Consider the following 15136-nt stretch of genomic DNA (forward strand, 5'->3'; position numbering starts at 1 on the left):
AACCTTGCCTGTATCTTTTGATTGGTTAGAGCATGTGCTTTCCTCATGACAAATCCTTCTTTCGGTACTGTATGTTTTGAACAACGTATTTGACCTCTTATTTCATTGTGACAAAACCTTTCCTTGGGTATAAATAACCTTGAAGTTTGACCCACGTTTACAAAAAATTATGGAACTTTGACCTTGGCTGTATGTTTTGAACATGTAGTGCTAGGGCTTTTATATTTCATTGTGACAAAACGTTTCCTTGGGTATAAATATTGTTGACCTAGATCGTAGATTTTAACAAGTTTGACCTACTTTTAAAAACTTTAACCTTTCAATGTCATAACTTTTATTTCTTAGGTTTTATATTTAAAGGTATATTTTTGGTGACATGAGCTAAACATGTATTTGGATTTATTAACCTTGGATTTTGACCAACTTCTGAAAAAGCCCACTTTTTACCCTTGGGGGGCAATTTAACTTTACCCAAGGATGCAGCTTTCCTGGCCCAGTAGTTCTTGAGAAGAAGATTTTTAAAGGTTCTATATATTTCTACGTAAAACTTGGATTCCCTATAGTGGCCCCGCCCTATGTCAACTATAATTTACTATACACTACCCAAGGTGCTTCCACATAAGGTCTTCTTGAGAAGAAGTTTTTTTTCACCGGTCTATATATTTCTTGTGAAAAAGTTTTTTAATATCTACACTGGGTGCCATTAATTATGATAATAACACCTTGACCTTTGAGTTAGACCACTTAAAAAAAAAAAGTTTACAGACGGACGGACAGACAGACTGTGATCAGAAAAAAGCCTTCGGCTCAGGTGAGCTAAAAATACTGGTACTTTGCAAATAGCCATATAATGCAACTTTTGAGCAGTTGATGCTTTGGCTTTCATATTTCACAGGTTTATTGAAACAAGTCCTTTCTTTTGGGTTACAACATATTTGAAGTCAAACTGCAACAGGAAAGTTACAAGAAAGGAGAAAATGTGTGGCTGGACTTGGAATTGAACTTGGGACCTCTGCATCATTAGTGAGCCACTCTACCAACTGAGCTCCCCTAATATCAATTGTCTTTGAAGGCACAACCCAGATTCTTATTTGCCTCTGGCATGACTTACTCTACAGGTGGTCAATGACTGTATATTGTCCTGGAGTTGAACTATGGACCTCAGTATTATTAAAAAGGTGCTCCACCAACTGACCTCCATGGCTCAAACCATTACACTCCTCCTCCTTTAATTTGTCTTCGCCCTCAAATGTATCACTAAAGTTTTTTTAATATGCCCCTGGCATGACTATTATCTGCAAGTCCAAGGTTAGGTTAACAATGCCAATTTATGCAAAAGGAATAGGGGATATGGACCAGGAATTGAACCATGAACCCCTACATTGCTATTCAGACTCTCCATCAACTGAGCTCCACAGGCTAACATTCACAGGCCAAGGCATTTAAAACCTTAGTTATATATATGACCAACTTCATTCAACCCATCCTCGCAATGACAGGGGTCCTGAGTCAACATGTTGCTAATGGACCCCTGGCAAATTTCATTCAATATTTTGTGGGCTGAATAAAGCAACGTCTTCTGAAAAAATTGCAAATCTTATCTTTCAACCAATCACATTAAGCCATTTTATGATATTAAAAAGCTTATAACGTGCATTTGCAGTGTCAATTGAATCCTTATCCAACTATTCATGAAAGCTTTAATTTGATTGGTACTTCTCAATGAGAGAAACAAGCCCACAAATGAAATATGCTTTGGGTCCAACGAAAACATGATGACTCAGGACATCTAGCATTGCAAGGATGCTTTTGACTTGAAAATGTTTATTTACTTGTATGCAAATAAAGAAAAAGAATGAGATCTTGAGCAATTTATTACTGTATACAAATGACTATGGCACAAAGATGCAAAACATTACACATATTTCTCCACTGAACACATTTTCATATTTTCTGTGCTCAGTATCATTAGCGTGCAAATATTTTACCCTTGGACAACAACATGTATACAAAAATAAAAACATGTAAATACAAGAATAAAATAAAAGTAAAACAATAACTGGTACAAATGGATGGAGTAATGCAAGGTTATTAAAATGCAGCAAGAAAAAAATTACCTGAGAAATGAATATTTGTACATGTATTATGTTTTGAATCAGCAGTTTAGTTTATTTTTAAATGAAGTATGTTAGTTATAAATGAAGTGACTAAACCATATAATGTATCATATTTGAAATCCAAATAAAAGAATTGTGCTTTACAAAAATAAAGCTTTAGCTTACAATTATAAAGAAAGCTTCATACATCACAAATCACATTTATTATTGGATTTTTCAAAATGAAACATGTACAAATTAAATTTTTCAGTGATAAATTGATTAAATTCTAGCTAATTAATGCCCTTTTTAGGTCAATCATGGACTAATGGAGAAAGCAGAAGCTAGGACTCTGGTTCCTTGATCCCAAGCACTCTGAGTATCTCACTGGACTCGATATGGTCACTAGGATTTTCTTGTTTGAAGGACAATAAAACTTTTCCTCCTATAAAAAAAAACCGATGCATTAGATTTTTCCTGAGAGCTAGAAGAATGCCCATAGGAAATGAATTCCCTTGGTTCATTAGAAATGAATCATGATGGGACATGCACCAGGACTTGATGTTTCGGAGAATTAAAATCATATTTACAATTTACTTTTGTATTTATTACATCATAACAAGTGATGTTTGTAAAACACTTATGCCCCCCCCCCCCAAATAATTGGAATTTACTAAGCTCAAGATGCATGACTCTGTCCAAAATGGCTTGATTTTACTCAAAACAGAACTTGAGCTAGATATTCTAATGATCAATCTATAAACCAAATTTCCTTTCAGTATGTGTAACCTCTGTAAAGAATTTTAGAGATACTGTGAGCAATGAGCTAGCTAAATGATACCCTCTGCCTCCCATATTAATATAATGGCATTGTGGCAGTGTCCATGTTTTGCTACGGGAAACCCAAAAGTGTTGGATCAAAAAGTAAAATAGGAGGCAATATGTTATAAAGATTCTGTGAATGTCTCATCAAATTCAATTAGTGGTATGAGAGGAATTGCAGATAAGAGATGAGTACCCAGAAACATAGCAGACGGACAGACGAACATTCTAATTTCTATATACCCTCCCATTTTTCAATGAATGAACAGAATGAACAGAAACTGTTGGTGGACCAACAGACAAACAGACAGACAGCAGCAAAGCAATATGCCCTCCCTTCTTTAAAGGGGGCATAATTACACTATGTTTTGAGATTGTTTGTTAACTGTGAAACTACATATACAGGTGTTTCACAATATATGTCACACATCTAAAGACAGATAGATAAATGACAACTAAAGCTACATATACATTTTATATATCATTTTAATCAGCATAAATTCAAAATTATTTTTTGGAGTCAGAAGTACCCAACATTCTCCACTTCAGTTACTATGGCAACAAATCCTAGAAATGTTATTTTCCAAGTGTTTCCCAACATTACATCCTAAATAACTTATGAGACTAATGCTTGGAAATTTCTGACCACTGTTTTGTAAGTTTCACAGGATACTTGAGACTTTTCTTGTTTTATATCTGGCTTTTTAGAATCCTCAAAAGCCATATCTTTTTTTTTTATTTAAAGTTGCATATAAATAAATGTGTCGTTTCAGAACTACCAGCATGTGTTAACTGGTGTCCACTTCTTTCACTCTTCCTTTGAGTCAATCTTGCAAACTTGAACCAGCTCTGAAAGTCAACTGGCTTTAAATCTTGTATGCAGATATATTTGGTTAAATCGTGTATGCAGACAAACAGCTCAAATTTAAGATTTCTTAAAATATATACACTAGATGCAATAACCGACATTGTTACAATCCATTTTCCATCTAACTTTCATGAGGTTTTTTCAATGATTGATTTCACTTTAATATTGTTCTCACCTCTTTTTTTTTTTTTTTTTTTGGGGGGGGGGGGGGGGGGCAGGATTTAGCTGTCTTTCATCTTAACATTGAAATTTAGTTCAAACTCTCTTATTATTCTTAATATATGAAAACTAGACAACAATTTGTGGTCTGAATATTTTTCATCATCACACCCTGTACAATATTCAGGATATCGTTCTTATAATTAAAGTTTACAACAAATTTTTGCTGCAAGTTGTACTCCATTTTGAGAAAAGCTGACATTATGAGGTCACTGATTATATCATCAGTTACTTCATGGTATGTTATAATTTCCCCAGTACTTTGCAATATCATAATTTTAGATCTATTTGCTTTCCTATAGTGTTTTGGTATTTTTGTTATCATGCTCAATATTCAGATTATGCCCATTTAGATGTGTGACATATATTGTGAAACACCCCTGTATGTTCCATTCATTTTTTGGTGAAAATAGTGTGCCATAAATATATATACAATGTAGACAATTAGATGTCAAGTACCCGGTACAGAAGTAAAATGGGAATTCTGCAAACTAAAACCTTTTAGATCTAGTATAAGCTATGATCTTTTTTTTCTCTTTAAAAGTAAAATATGTACCCCGGTAGACACAGATATTGAGTAGTCTAACATAATATACTGACCAGGAGCTACAACAAGGGTTCCACCATTTTGAAAACCGTCTCCTCTGAAGTCACCACTTATATTTTCTTGCTGTGCCTAAATGATAAAACAAGAGGTCCAGGGGCCACATCGCTCACATGAGCAACTGGTTAGGTAAAAGCAAAAATCAGTTCAGTATTGAAAAGTTTAAATTTATTATATAAGTGGGTTCAGGGGAAGGGGGAGGGGGTATTTGAACCGACTTAAATCTACAATTCCTAAGAATGCTTTTGAATTATTATGACACGTAATGGCTTTGCTTTTTATAATTAAAAATGATTTTTTTTTTATAAAGTCTTATGATTCACTTTAATGGCTCCTCTACTTTCCTAATTGGTCATGATTTAAACAAATTTAAATCTACATTACATATGTACATGCATGTCTCCATATCAGTGAAATATTCTGGAGAGGGACATTAAACATTATACAAACACATGTACCTGTTTTGATAATTTTAAAAATTGATGATCAATCATGGCTTTGTGAGGAATTTTCCCCATATATTATTGCATAAAACCTTGGTCACCCTAGTGGCCCCACTCTACCCCAAGGGGTCATGATTTAAACAAACTTGAATCTACACTACCAGAGGATGCTTCCATATGACAAAGACCATTAATCATGGCTTCAATGTTCTTGAGAAAAAGATTTTTCTTATGTATTAGTATGTTAAACTTTGATACCCCACTGTGTCCCCCCTACTGCTGGGGGTCATGATTTGAACAATCTTGAATTTTTACTACCAGAGGATGCTTCTACATGAGTTTCATCTTTCCTGGCCCAGTGGTTCTTGGAAAGAAGATTTTTAAAGATTTCACCTATGCATTCCAATGTTAAACTTTGATACCCCATTGTGGCCCCAGCCTACCCCCAGGGGTCACGCTTTGAACAAACCTGAATCTACATTATGTGAGGATGCTTCCAATCCACATGAGTTTCATCTTTCCTGGCCCACTGGTTCTTGAGAAGAAGATTTCTAAAAGTTACCATAAATTAATTTATCACTAATTCATAATTATCTCCCCTTGGAAGAGGACATGGCCCTTCATTTGAACAAACTTGAATCCCCTTCACCCAGGATACTTTGTGGCAAGTTTAGTTGAAATTTGCTAAGTGGTTCTTGAGAAGATGAAAATGTGAAAAGTTTATGACAATTTCAGACGACGGACAAATTTTGATCAGAAAAGTTCAGGTGAGCTAAAAATGATGTGTTTTCAATGTTTTGTGATAAAAAAAATTTACATAATGTTAAGATCTACTTTAATGATAATACATGTTCAATGTGAACATTAATGCATTGTTTAATACATAATGCTTAATAAATCACTTTTTATGCTAATTAAACTAAATTTTTAGTTTAAATGCACTGAGTTTCAGCATCAAGAATTTTTTAACAAAAAAAATTACTTTACTAAGAGCATCTCTAGATGATTTGGTGAGCATTGAGGGAAAAACACTCAGTAGATTCAACCTATGACAAATTTGATAACATTTATAAGAAAATCTCCACATTTTAATTCAACCTTCAATAATGAACTATCAGAAAAATAAAGTTGTATACAATAAAGATGATTTGATTGCTGTAATTGTTTACCTTTTAAATCCTAACTTTTTATAACACTGTTTCTTTGTGTCAATGTAGAGCTCTGAAAAATTAAAACCAATTTATTTACATTATTACATTACATATACCAGATAAATTTTCCAACCTCAATCCCCCTAGCTGGTTACTCTGGTATATTCTTCGATCTCAATCTCCTTCTACTTTTTTTAAATAAATGCCCCTCGCTACAATGTTTTTCAATTCCTAAGGACCTGCACCCCTGGAAAATGAATACAACATAACATGACAGCAAACAATAATAAAAGCAAACACTCTGATAATTAAATACATTGTTATGCTTTTACCAAACATTAATTTGATTAAAGCTATGATTGCAAGTTGAAAATTGGAAACAGAAAAATGATTTCCTGTAATTTACTATTATATGCTGAGCAAATAATCAGTTAAAAATGGTCATGCTCTGGTGTGAAAACTGCATTATGGTATTGACAAGTGCTGATAATTATAAAGTTAATGTTCAGATTTTCTTTTGACTTGTTTCAACATCATGTAACTTTTACTGGCATCTGCTGATGACAAAAGGATACAGAATATCTCTCCATCCTTTTACAGAGATCAAGTGTTCCACAAACAATAGGGCACCAATAATGAATTAATCTACCTTAAAATCCACTTCATTTTATCTTCATTATACAATGTAAATTGATTTGAGGGATCTGGGAATGACATAATTTCAATAACTGCATGTTTGCTGCCATCCTATATTGTCCTCTAATATGGAAATGGAGATTTTTGATTTTTCTCTGTTTATGAACTATATTCTAGATACGGTGAGGCATATTGAGGGCTAAATCAAGCACGCTTATAGCAAATATAATATTATATAATAACAAATTGACACTATATAAACAACGAATTGATTAATTTCATTCCTTGCATGGCTTTAAAGTATATTTTGATCTGTGGACCAATATAACAAATTAGATTTATAAAGAATAAAAAATCGTCCATCCCTTGCACTTCGTTATAATTAAGTGTGTCTTACTGTCCAGAATAGTAATACTTTTAATTAATTCATTTTCCTTTCAAAAAAGTAACTTCATATGCCTCTAGTCACAGTATTTTTTTTTTACATGCAAACAATTTTATTTGAGAAACAGGTAAAAATAAAAATTCTCTTACACATTCATTCTTATACCTACATATTTCTGAAACAAAATAGTACAGACCTCCTTTGAAGAATCCTCCCTGGATGAACTGCTCGACCCCCACTTCCTCCAGGCCGACCCCGACCAGGCGGACATTGTGGGCGTCCAGCTGTGGCTTGATGAGACTGAGCTGCTTAGCACTCAGTCGACAGAAAGGTCATCCGAACCGCCGCAAAAACGTAATCACACACGGCTGCTTCTGCCAAAAGGATTCCACCGCAATACTCTGAAGAGACAAATTGTTTAAAGAACTGTTAGAATATAATTTAGTAAATCTTCATGCATTTGTTTAAGAGACATTTATGAGGTGCCGTTTTGGTAATTACTGGCAAAAAGTGATATCACCTATTATTATGCTTCCTGTCAGTTTGTCTCTATATAACCCATACCCTACTATTCTCGCATAGTGGTCTAAGGATTTATATATGACAGCCAAACAGTGCACGGCTTTATTTTCAGTAAAACACTGTTTATAACCATGAGATTGACAGTCCGATGCCTTATCGATTACGCCATAGAGACGATCACTGATTGATGTAATTTTATTAAATATATAAACTTAATTTATACAAACACAATTTGAGAAAATAGACAAATATTATTTGAAAACAGTTATATTATTCAAGGAACTTTAGATTAATGTGTACAACAAACTTTCACTAATTACATACAGATCGTTAGATGAACTCATTTTATAGGGTCATTAAAACGCTTTTTTATATGACGCTTGATTAAGGATGTGAAAGAAAATTATCACACAGAATCAGTGTAACAAATAAGGCTTACTAACATAACAGAAAATAAAGATGTGTTGCTTTTGGACAGAAAATTTTTTGAGTACTAGTAACCAAAATAACTAAGCATGCAAACAATTTTAGCATGAATATTTTGAATGAGTTCTTGCAATGGCTTTAGCAGAATTTTAGAAAAAGTCAAATGATTGCCGCATAAATAATTACAACAGTGTAATAATAACAATTTGAAATGTATATGAAAAGTAGGCAGGGTTTGACACATAGTGCAATATATTGCACCGTGATCAAATTGTTTTAAAGAAGAGGCCATGAACATACTAATAATTCGTTGATATCACTTTTTGGCAGCTAATAAATACCAAAACAGTGCCTCATATTGACATTTATCAATGACAGAAAACAGTGCAGTACAGTAAAACCTGCCAGCTGGATTGATGATTTTGATTTTTTGTTATAAAAGTAATTTAAAAAATTTTTACATCCAATAATTGTTTATAATATTTCAAAGCAATGAAGACGAGAATCACTTTGCTGTAGGTGTCAGTTCATTGTAAGGGCATCACTATACATTGTATTGCATTTATCACACACCTTCAGTGTAACAGTTAAGGTCAAGATCTAGTAAATAATGAGACTAATTTTTTTGCTAGATCCATTATGACGTCATAATCAATTTCAACTTTCTTTTTCCCGTACTTTATGGCTTTAGCAGAATTATGTAGAAAATAGGGTACATGTATTTCCATGTCACTCAATTTGAAATCATATGAAAAGTAAACCGGATACCTATAATAAATTTGATATTGTTTTGAAGAAGAGGCCATGAACATACTAATTACCGTTTTCCAGAGATTGTAGGCAATCTGGATACAAGTTATCCCTTTGCCGAATACTAAAAAAACTCCCGTGTTCATGACTGATTTTCTTAATTTTTCATTGAAATTAAGTGACAGTTTAAAATACATATTTTCATCTTGTTAACCTACAAATTATGCCCCGAAACACCTTATTTGACCAAGCTAAAGTTGTAAAGCATCAATGAAGGAATTTATGGAAAAGTTTGATAAATCTGTAGGACCTTTCATTATATAATCTTGACCTTAATTCAAGAGAATGCTACATCACCCACTCCTCTACAATACAAACATTGTAGGCCTTTTTAAAGCATTTTATAACTGTCCCATAAGAGAATTAAAAAACATAAGTTATTGCCATTCATGATACTAGTACCATAGTGTGGGAAAACACATTATTTGCTATTATTATGCTTCCTGTAGTTTTCTCTATATAACCCATCATTAATTTCTTTCATAGTGCTTAATTTATATAGCGTAAACATACTATGCCGAAATAGTGCACGGCTTTAATATAATTCTTCCAACTTGCTATATTCACGACCATGAGATTGACAGTCCGATGCCTTATCGATTACGCCATAGAGAAAATACTAATATATGTAATTTTATTAAATATATAAACTTAATTTATACAATTGACACAAGAAGGAGAAAATTACAAATATTATTTGAAAACAGTTATATTATTCTAAGGAACTTTAGATTAATGTGTACAACAAACTTTCAAACTAATTACATACAGATCGTTAGATGAACTGATTTTATAGGGTCATTAAAACGCTTTTTTATATGACTTGTGAAGGATGTGAAAGAAAATTTTATTGTGACTTGTAAACAAATAAGGCTTGTAACATAACAGAAAATAAAGATGTGTTGCTTTTGGACTGGACCTATAAAGAAAATTTAACCAAAATAAAGCATGCAAACAATTTTAGCATGAATATTTTGAATGAGTTCTTGCAAGTGCGCTGTTTAAGCACCGATATTTTCAAGAAAAAGTCAAATAGATTGCCGCATAAATAATTACAACAGTCAGCATAATAATAAAATAGTGTTGCATTATGCATGTACTATGCCCATAAGCAGAATTAAAAAACATAAGTGCATTGCCATTCATGCACCATGTGTCAAGAGGGTATAGTGTGGAGAAAACACATTATTTGCTAATATAACATCGATTCATAGTTACTTTATATTTGAGTCCCCGGCCTCTATAATCTGATAATCCTGATAATATCAGAATATATCATCTGTGACCTTGATTCGGTTTGTTTGTCAAAGAATTAATTCTTGCTTGACACCACCCCAAAAAAATTGGTTCCTTTTCTTTCTTATATTTTTTGCAATATTACAGCCATCGATTGAAAATTCTGTAAAATATTCGGCGTGACATTGACAGTGCACAACACTTTGAACACAAAACAACTCACCTCTCCGGAAGTTACACACTTGACGAGATTTTTGGCAATTTTCGCCAATTCCATTTCTTCTATCTGTTTATTTCCATATGCTATGTGGAAAACGTGTTCAGAAAACTTCAAAGTTTGTTCTGTCAATTTATACAACACGTAAATGGATATAACGAACCACTCGTAGAGCGCAGTTTTCATCGTCACATTAGGAAACACGTGAAAACATTTTCATAACAAAATAAAGGGGCGGGTCTTCGCGGCGGTGACATCTGAAATCGTTGCTGCAGTGCCGTCGTGAATCCCGCCGTCGTCTCCTACAAGTGAGGTACACTGATATTTTTTCAAGATAAACTCTTGTTGACCGAGACAGTCGTCATTAATAGGTGAAAATTAATGGTAATTAACAGAATTTAAATGCAACTTTAGATAACCGATGAAAAAAAACAACATTTTTTTTAAATATTTCATCCTCAATACCATATTCCTAATTTACCTGATGAGAAATTGAGTGAAAATAGAGGGAGAAATAATTATCTATATTTCTTCTTCTTTTCATCTTTGTAGTTTTATTTAAAATTTTGTTTAAAATTTAAAAAAATGTAAAATACATCCGTTGGAATCTAATTTTTGGTCGCATTTAACACTAAAAAAAACTTTTTATGATAAAAATTTAATGTTTGAAATATTGATTTTTTCTTAACAAATAACACCTCCCGTTGTTGACGTTTTTGGAGGAAATGCAGAGGTGACTTGAATATCAATATAGGACGACGATATCACCATGGACCTGTCGGGGGCTTTACAGCAGTAATGTCTACAAATGGTCAGTTTATGAGGAGTCATAAATATATTTTATATCAAAATAATTCATGTCTCCAGTTTATAATTTACAGGAAACACAATGTTGTTGTGAAAACAAATTGGGGGGTGGGGGTATTTAAAGTTCTCACACTATGTTTCACTATAAATGTTAATCATTTCTACCTAGCATTTTTTTTTTCACTAAACAACGTACTTTATATTCACACATATGATGTGTGAAATGTCAGTCAACCAGTTGTAAGTGCATGGTTTGGTTCATGGGTCCCACAAAATGCATGTTGTTGTCGGGAGAAATGTACTTGAAATATATATATATAATGCTAAATGATTGTTTCTCACACAGGTCTCCATTTTTTGGTTGACCCTGTAGCTGAAGATGTCAAGGTCGTTTGTCATCTCCTCACCTATCTGAAGAATGTCAAGGACATCAATCTCCACAGAAATGATGAGTTTCTGGCAGCCACCCACAGCTTTCTGCAGTGTATGGACCAATACTATGGTGCAACAAGAGCGCACAATGTGTCAAACTGGATGTTATTCCTCCGGCAACTCCTGACAATAACATCAGAGACGGTCTACATTAAATTGTCCTGTCAAGTCTGTGAGGTTGCCTTGGAAACCTCAGTGACAGTGCCATGTAGATTTAAGACCAATCTGAACAGTTTAGTGCTACGATTAAATAATATATGTGGAATTGTTAGTCTTTTACAAAGGGAAGCTTCCGAAATCTGTGATAATCAAAGAAGGGGGTCGGAAAATGGTCACCAGCCTGTGGCTTTATGGGACGAGGATATGATGGCTTTGGTAATGCAGTCCAGACAGGTTCAGGATATGCTACAAGGCTGTGAAGTTCTTATGTCACCTGTGGTCAAGGCTGTTGAAGCCAAAGCTGAAAAGGACAAGCGGTTCTTCAACACATTGTCTTTCTCCATTGGTGCAGTATGTTTAGGTATTGATCAGAGTCAGCTTGAAGCTTAAATAAATTAATCAAATATGTTGTATGTACTAACTGACAATTAGTTTTGAAAAATAGGACTTTTGTATTAATTTTAAAACTTGAGAAATGTATTGTCTCAGAGTGGGGAGTTGTCCTCACCATGTATACCCTCATTCTTTAACTACATCCCCTAGTATTTCATTGGATACCATCACATTTGACCTAATTTCATTGACCTTTGACCTTGAAATTTGATTTACTTTGAAAAAAATTGTACTAATTAAACTTTTATTTTAGCAATAGTAGCTGGTCTAATATATACCTTGGTGTTTGACATACATTACTTTTAAAAAACTTAAGCCTGTCATAACTTCAAATTTATTAAAGATCAGCTAGCTTTAATATTTCACACACACTAGGGCTGTCACGGGTACCCGAAATGACCCGGAACCGCGGAACAATTAATTCGGGTCGGGTACGGTTCCGTTTTTCTGGAATTCGGTTCGGTTCCGATTTGTATAATCGAGTAGATTTTACTATAAAATGGCGTCAAAAACGAGAGTTTTGTTAGTAAATTGTCATTAAAAGGCAGGGTTTCAGATTGGCGTCGGCCATTTGCCAATAAAAGTTTACCTGCCATGTTGGCCTAAAAGTTTGACATTGAACAGACACAATGGCCGATTATCTTCTGTATGTAAAGGCCAGTCGTGTAATTTTTCCTCCATTCAGATCCGATTGTTTTTCTCTACTTTCTGCAACTGCCGATTCAATCAGCCAATGACATTTTGGTATAAATATAGTTCTTGACAAAATACTCTATAATTTTATTTCCAAACCCAACTGCAAGGATAATAAAGTAGTGATGAATGTTTAAAACATCAAAGGAATCCATGCATAATGTTATTTTTACCGCCATGATTGAATATGGGGTCGGACTAATAGCAGGAAACGGACAATGTTGCAAGGTTTTACTAAGGAAAAAAAAAATAGTCTAGGTAATCTTTAAACGTAATTATACATTGAATATCATCAGAGATACAAGTCTAATTTTTGGATTACTATTTTTAAAAATTGTAATCCCATCCCAAGAAATAACAAGAAATAAACACACACTAATATAAGTTAAATACCCATTGAATGGAATTAAAAAAAAAAACAATTACCATTCTGTTTCAATATATTAATTTTGTTTAAAAGAAACAAAATAGTATTTCCACCTTATTAAAAGGAAAATTAATACAGTGGACCCTCATTTATCCGGACGCTTTGGTTCCCAGTCCATTTGTCCGGATATGTGAAGCATCCGGATATCTGAATCACCAAATAAACAAGACAACACAGCATTTAAAAATTTCGTTCCGATGAAAAATCGTCCGGATACTGAAGCATCCAGATATCTGGCGTCCGGATATCTGAAGGTCCACTGTATACAAGTTTGAATATTTTATGTAATAAAATGACTATTTTGTAAAAGTCTGACAGAAATCTGAGTTAGTTTCACTTTTCTATTGGCCTATAATTTTAGGAAGTTTAGGACAGAATGGCGTATAACTTTTCTGGTAAATATGCCAGATGTCCTGTAGTTACTTATTTCAATCTGAAACCCTGAAAGATGATTTAAAAATAATTTGGTACAGTTGTTGTCTAGTCAGGAGGCTACTTTAAACTAGTTATAATGTTGCAATTTCTAAGATTAAATGAGAATATTCTTTTTATTGTTGAAAATAATACAAATCATGAGCTTTTCTTCCACTACCTACCCGACCCGAGAAACCCGAAACCGAACCTCAAAAAATCAGAACCGACCCGACCCGAAAAATTTTGGAACCGTGACAGCCCTAACACACACATATGTATTTATTATTACATTTCATGCCACAAGTCTTTACAATATTTTTTACCATATGACCTTGACATTTGTCCAAGTTTTAACCTTGGCCATATAATTTCTGATCGAAGGTTTTTGCCAGGGCTAGATTCATGCATATTTCACATGTACTTCTTGTGTAAATTAAGATCTTCCCACTATATTGACATCATCATCTTATGGGTGTTAGACCTACTTTTGAAAAACTGTAATCTTGACTATAATCGAAATGGTTGGTGCTAATTAAGGTTTTCACATTTTGCATATTCCTTGTCACAATCTGTAGCATCTGTGTGATTTTTTCATAAATGAATTTTTAAACATTTTTACATACATACATTTTGTATATGAAACTTAAAGACAAAATATTTGGAAAAAATATATATTCCTTTTTAGGTAATTTTGCCTGGAATGTTTGGCAGGGACGGTCCACAGATCAGCTGTTATCTACTGGTATGTGGTCAGTATGTACAGGGTTCTCGGCGGCTGTCCTCCAAATTCCTCGAGTACGTCTCTCTGACATCACAACACAGCTACAGCAACATCGCAAGGCTCGCGAGAAAGTAAAAGAAGTCACTCACTGCTGGATGGAAACAGATAACTTTTCATATGCCAAACTTGTCCGTCCTCCAACGAAACAGGGGAACATTGATCCTGGGTTCCTGATTGGGAAAGCGGTGGCCGTTAAGACAAATTGTAGATGATATGTTGTTGGGTTATAGTTCGATCTCCATACTTTACTTCTAATTTTGAAGTCAATGTTTGGGTATTAAATCTGACTGTATTATATTGAAGGCATTTTTATTCAGATTTAAATTTATTTTTGTAGTGGATTGTTGTAAAAGTTATGAAAAAAAAATGTTTATGCCTTAATTGGACACCAAAGTATAATTTTCTCATTTATACTTTTAATACATTCTTTAGTGGAAAAAATCCAGATATTAAGTATATACAAATACATGTGCATACATTGTATATCTACGCAGCTTGCAAAATCTTTAATCTAGCGTGCAATAAAGGATTTGGTTATGAAATGATTTAAACTTGATAACCTTCAAGTCGTTGCGAGATGTTTCAAGTTTTCTAA

The 15136-nt window shown here is 33.6% G+C and overlaps 1 protein-coding gene and 1 long non-coding RNA gene across 2 annotated transcripts; one reads left to right on the top strand and one right to left on the bottom strand.

Moving 5' to 3' along the window:
• Positions 1 to 1856: 1856 nt before the first annotated feature.
• Positions 1857 to 10527, bottom strand: LOC134270855 (uncharacterized). The gene is made up of 6 exons (XR_009992900.1): positions 10442 to 10527; positions 7421 to 7625; positions 6222 to 6273; positions 6035 to 6098; positions 4606 to 4681; positions 1857 to 2541 (listed from the first exon to the last, which is right to left on the bottom strand). It is a non-coding gene; the product is annotated as an uncharacterized LOC134270855 (long non-coding RNA).
• A 622-nt stretch (positions 10528 to 11149) lies between these two features.
• LOC134270856 (uncharacterized) lies at positions 11150 to 15136 on the top strand. Its single transcript, XM_062753100.1, has 3 exons — positions 11150 to 11246; positions 11589 to 12194; positions 14446 to 15136. The coding sequence occupies exons 1-3, from the start codon at positions 11234 to 11236 to the stop codon at positions 14751 to 14753; spliced, it is 927 nt and encodes a 308-aa protein (XP_062609084.1). The 5' UTR covers positions 11150 to 11233; the 3' UTR covers positions 14754 to 15136.

The sequence above is a fragment of the Saccostrea cucullata genome, unplaced genomic scaffold (genome assembly GCF_032062105.1).
Source record: "Saccostrea cucullata isolate Sc308-1 unplaced genomic scaffold, CSIRO_AGI_Scuc_v1 ctg193, whole genome shotgun sequence".
NCBI classification, from domain to species: domain Eukaryota; kingdom Metazoa; phylum Mollusca; class Bivalvia; order Ostreida; family Ostreidae; genus Saccostrea; species Saccostrea cuccullata.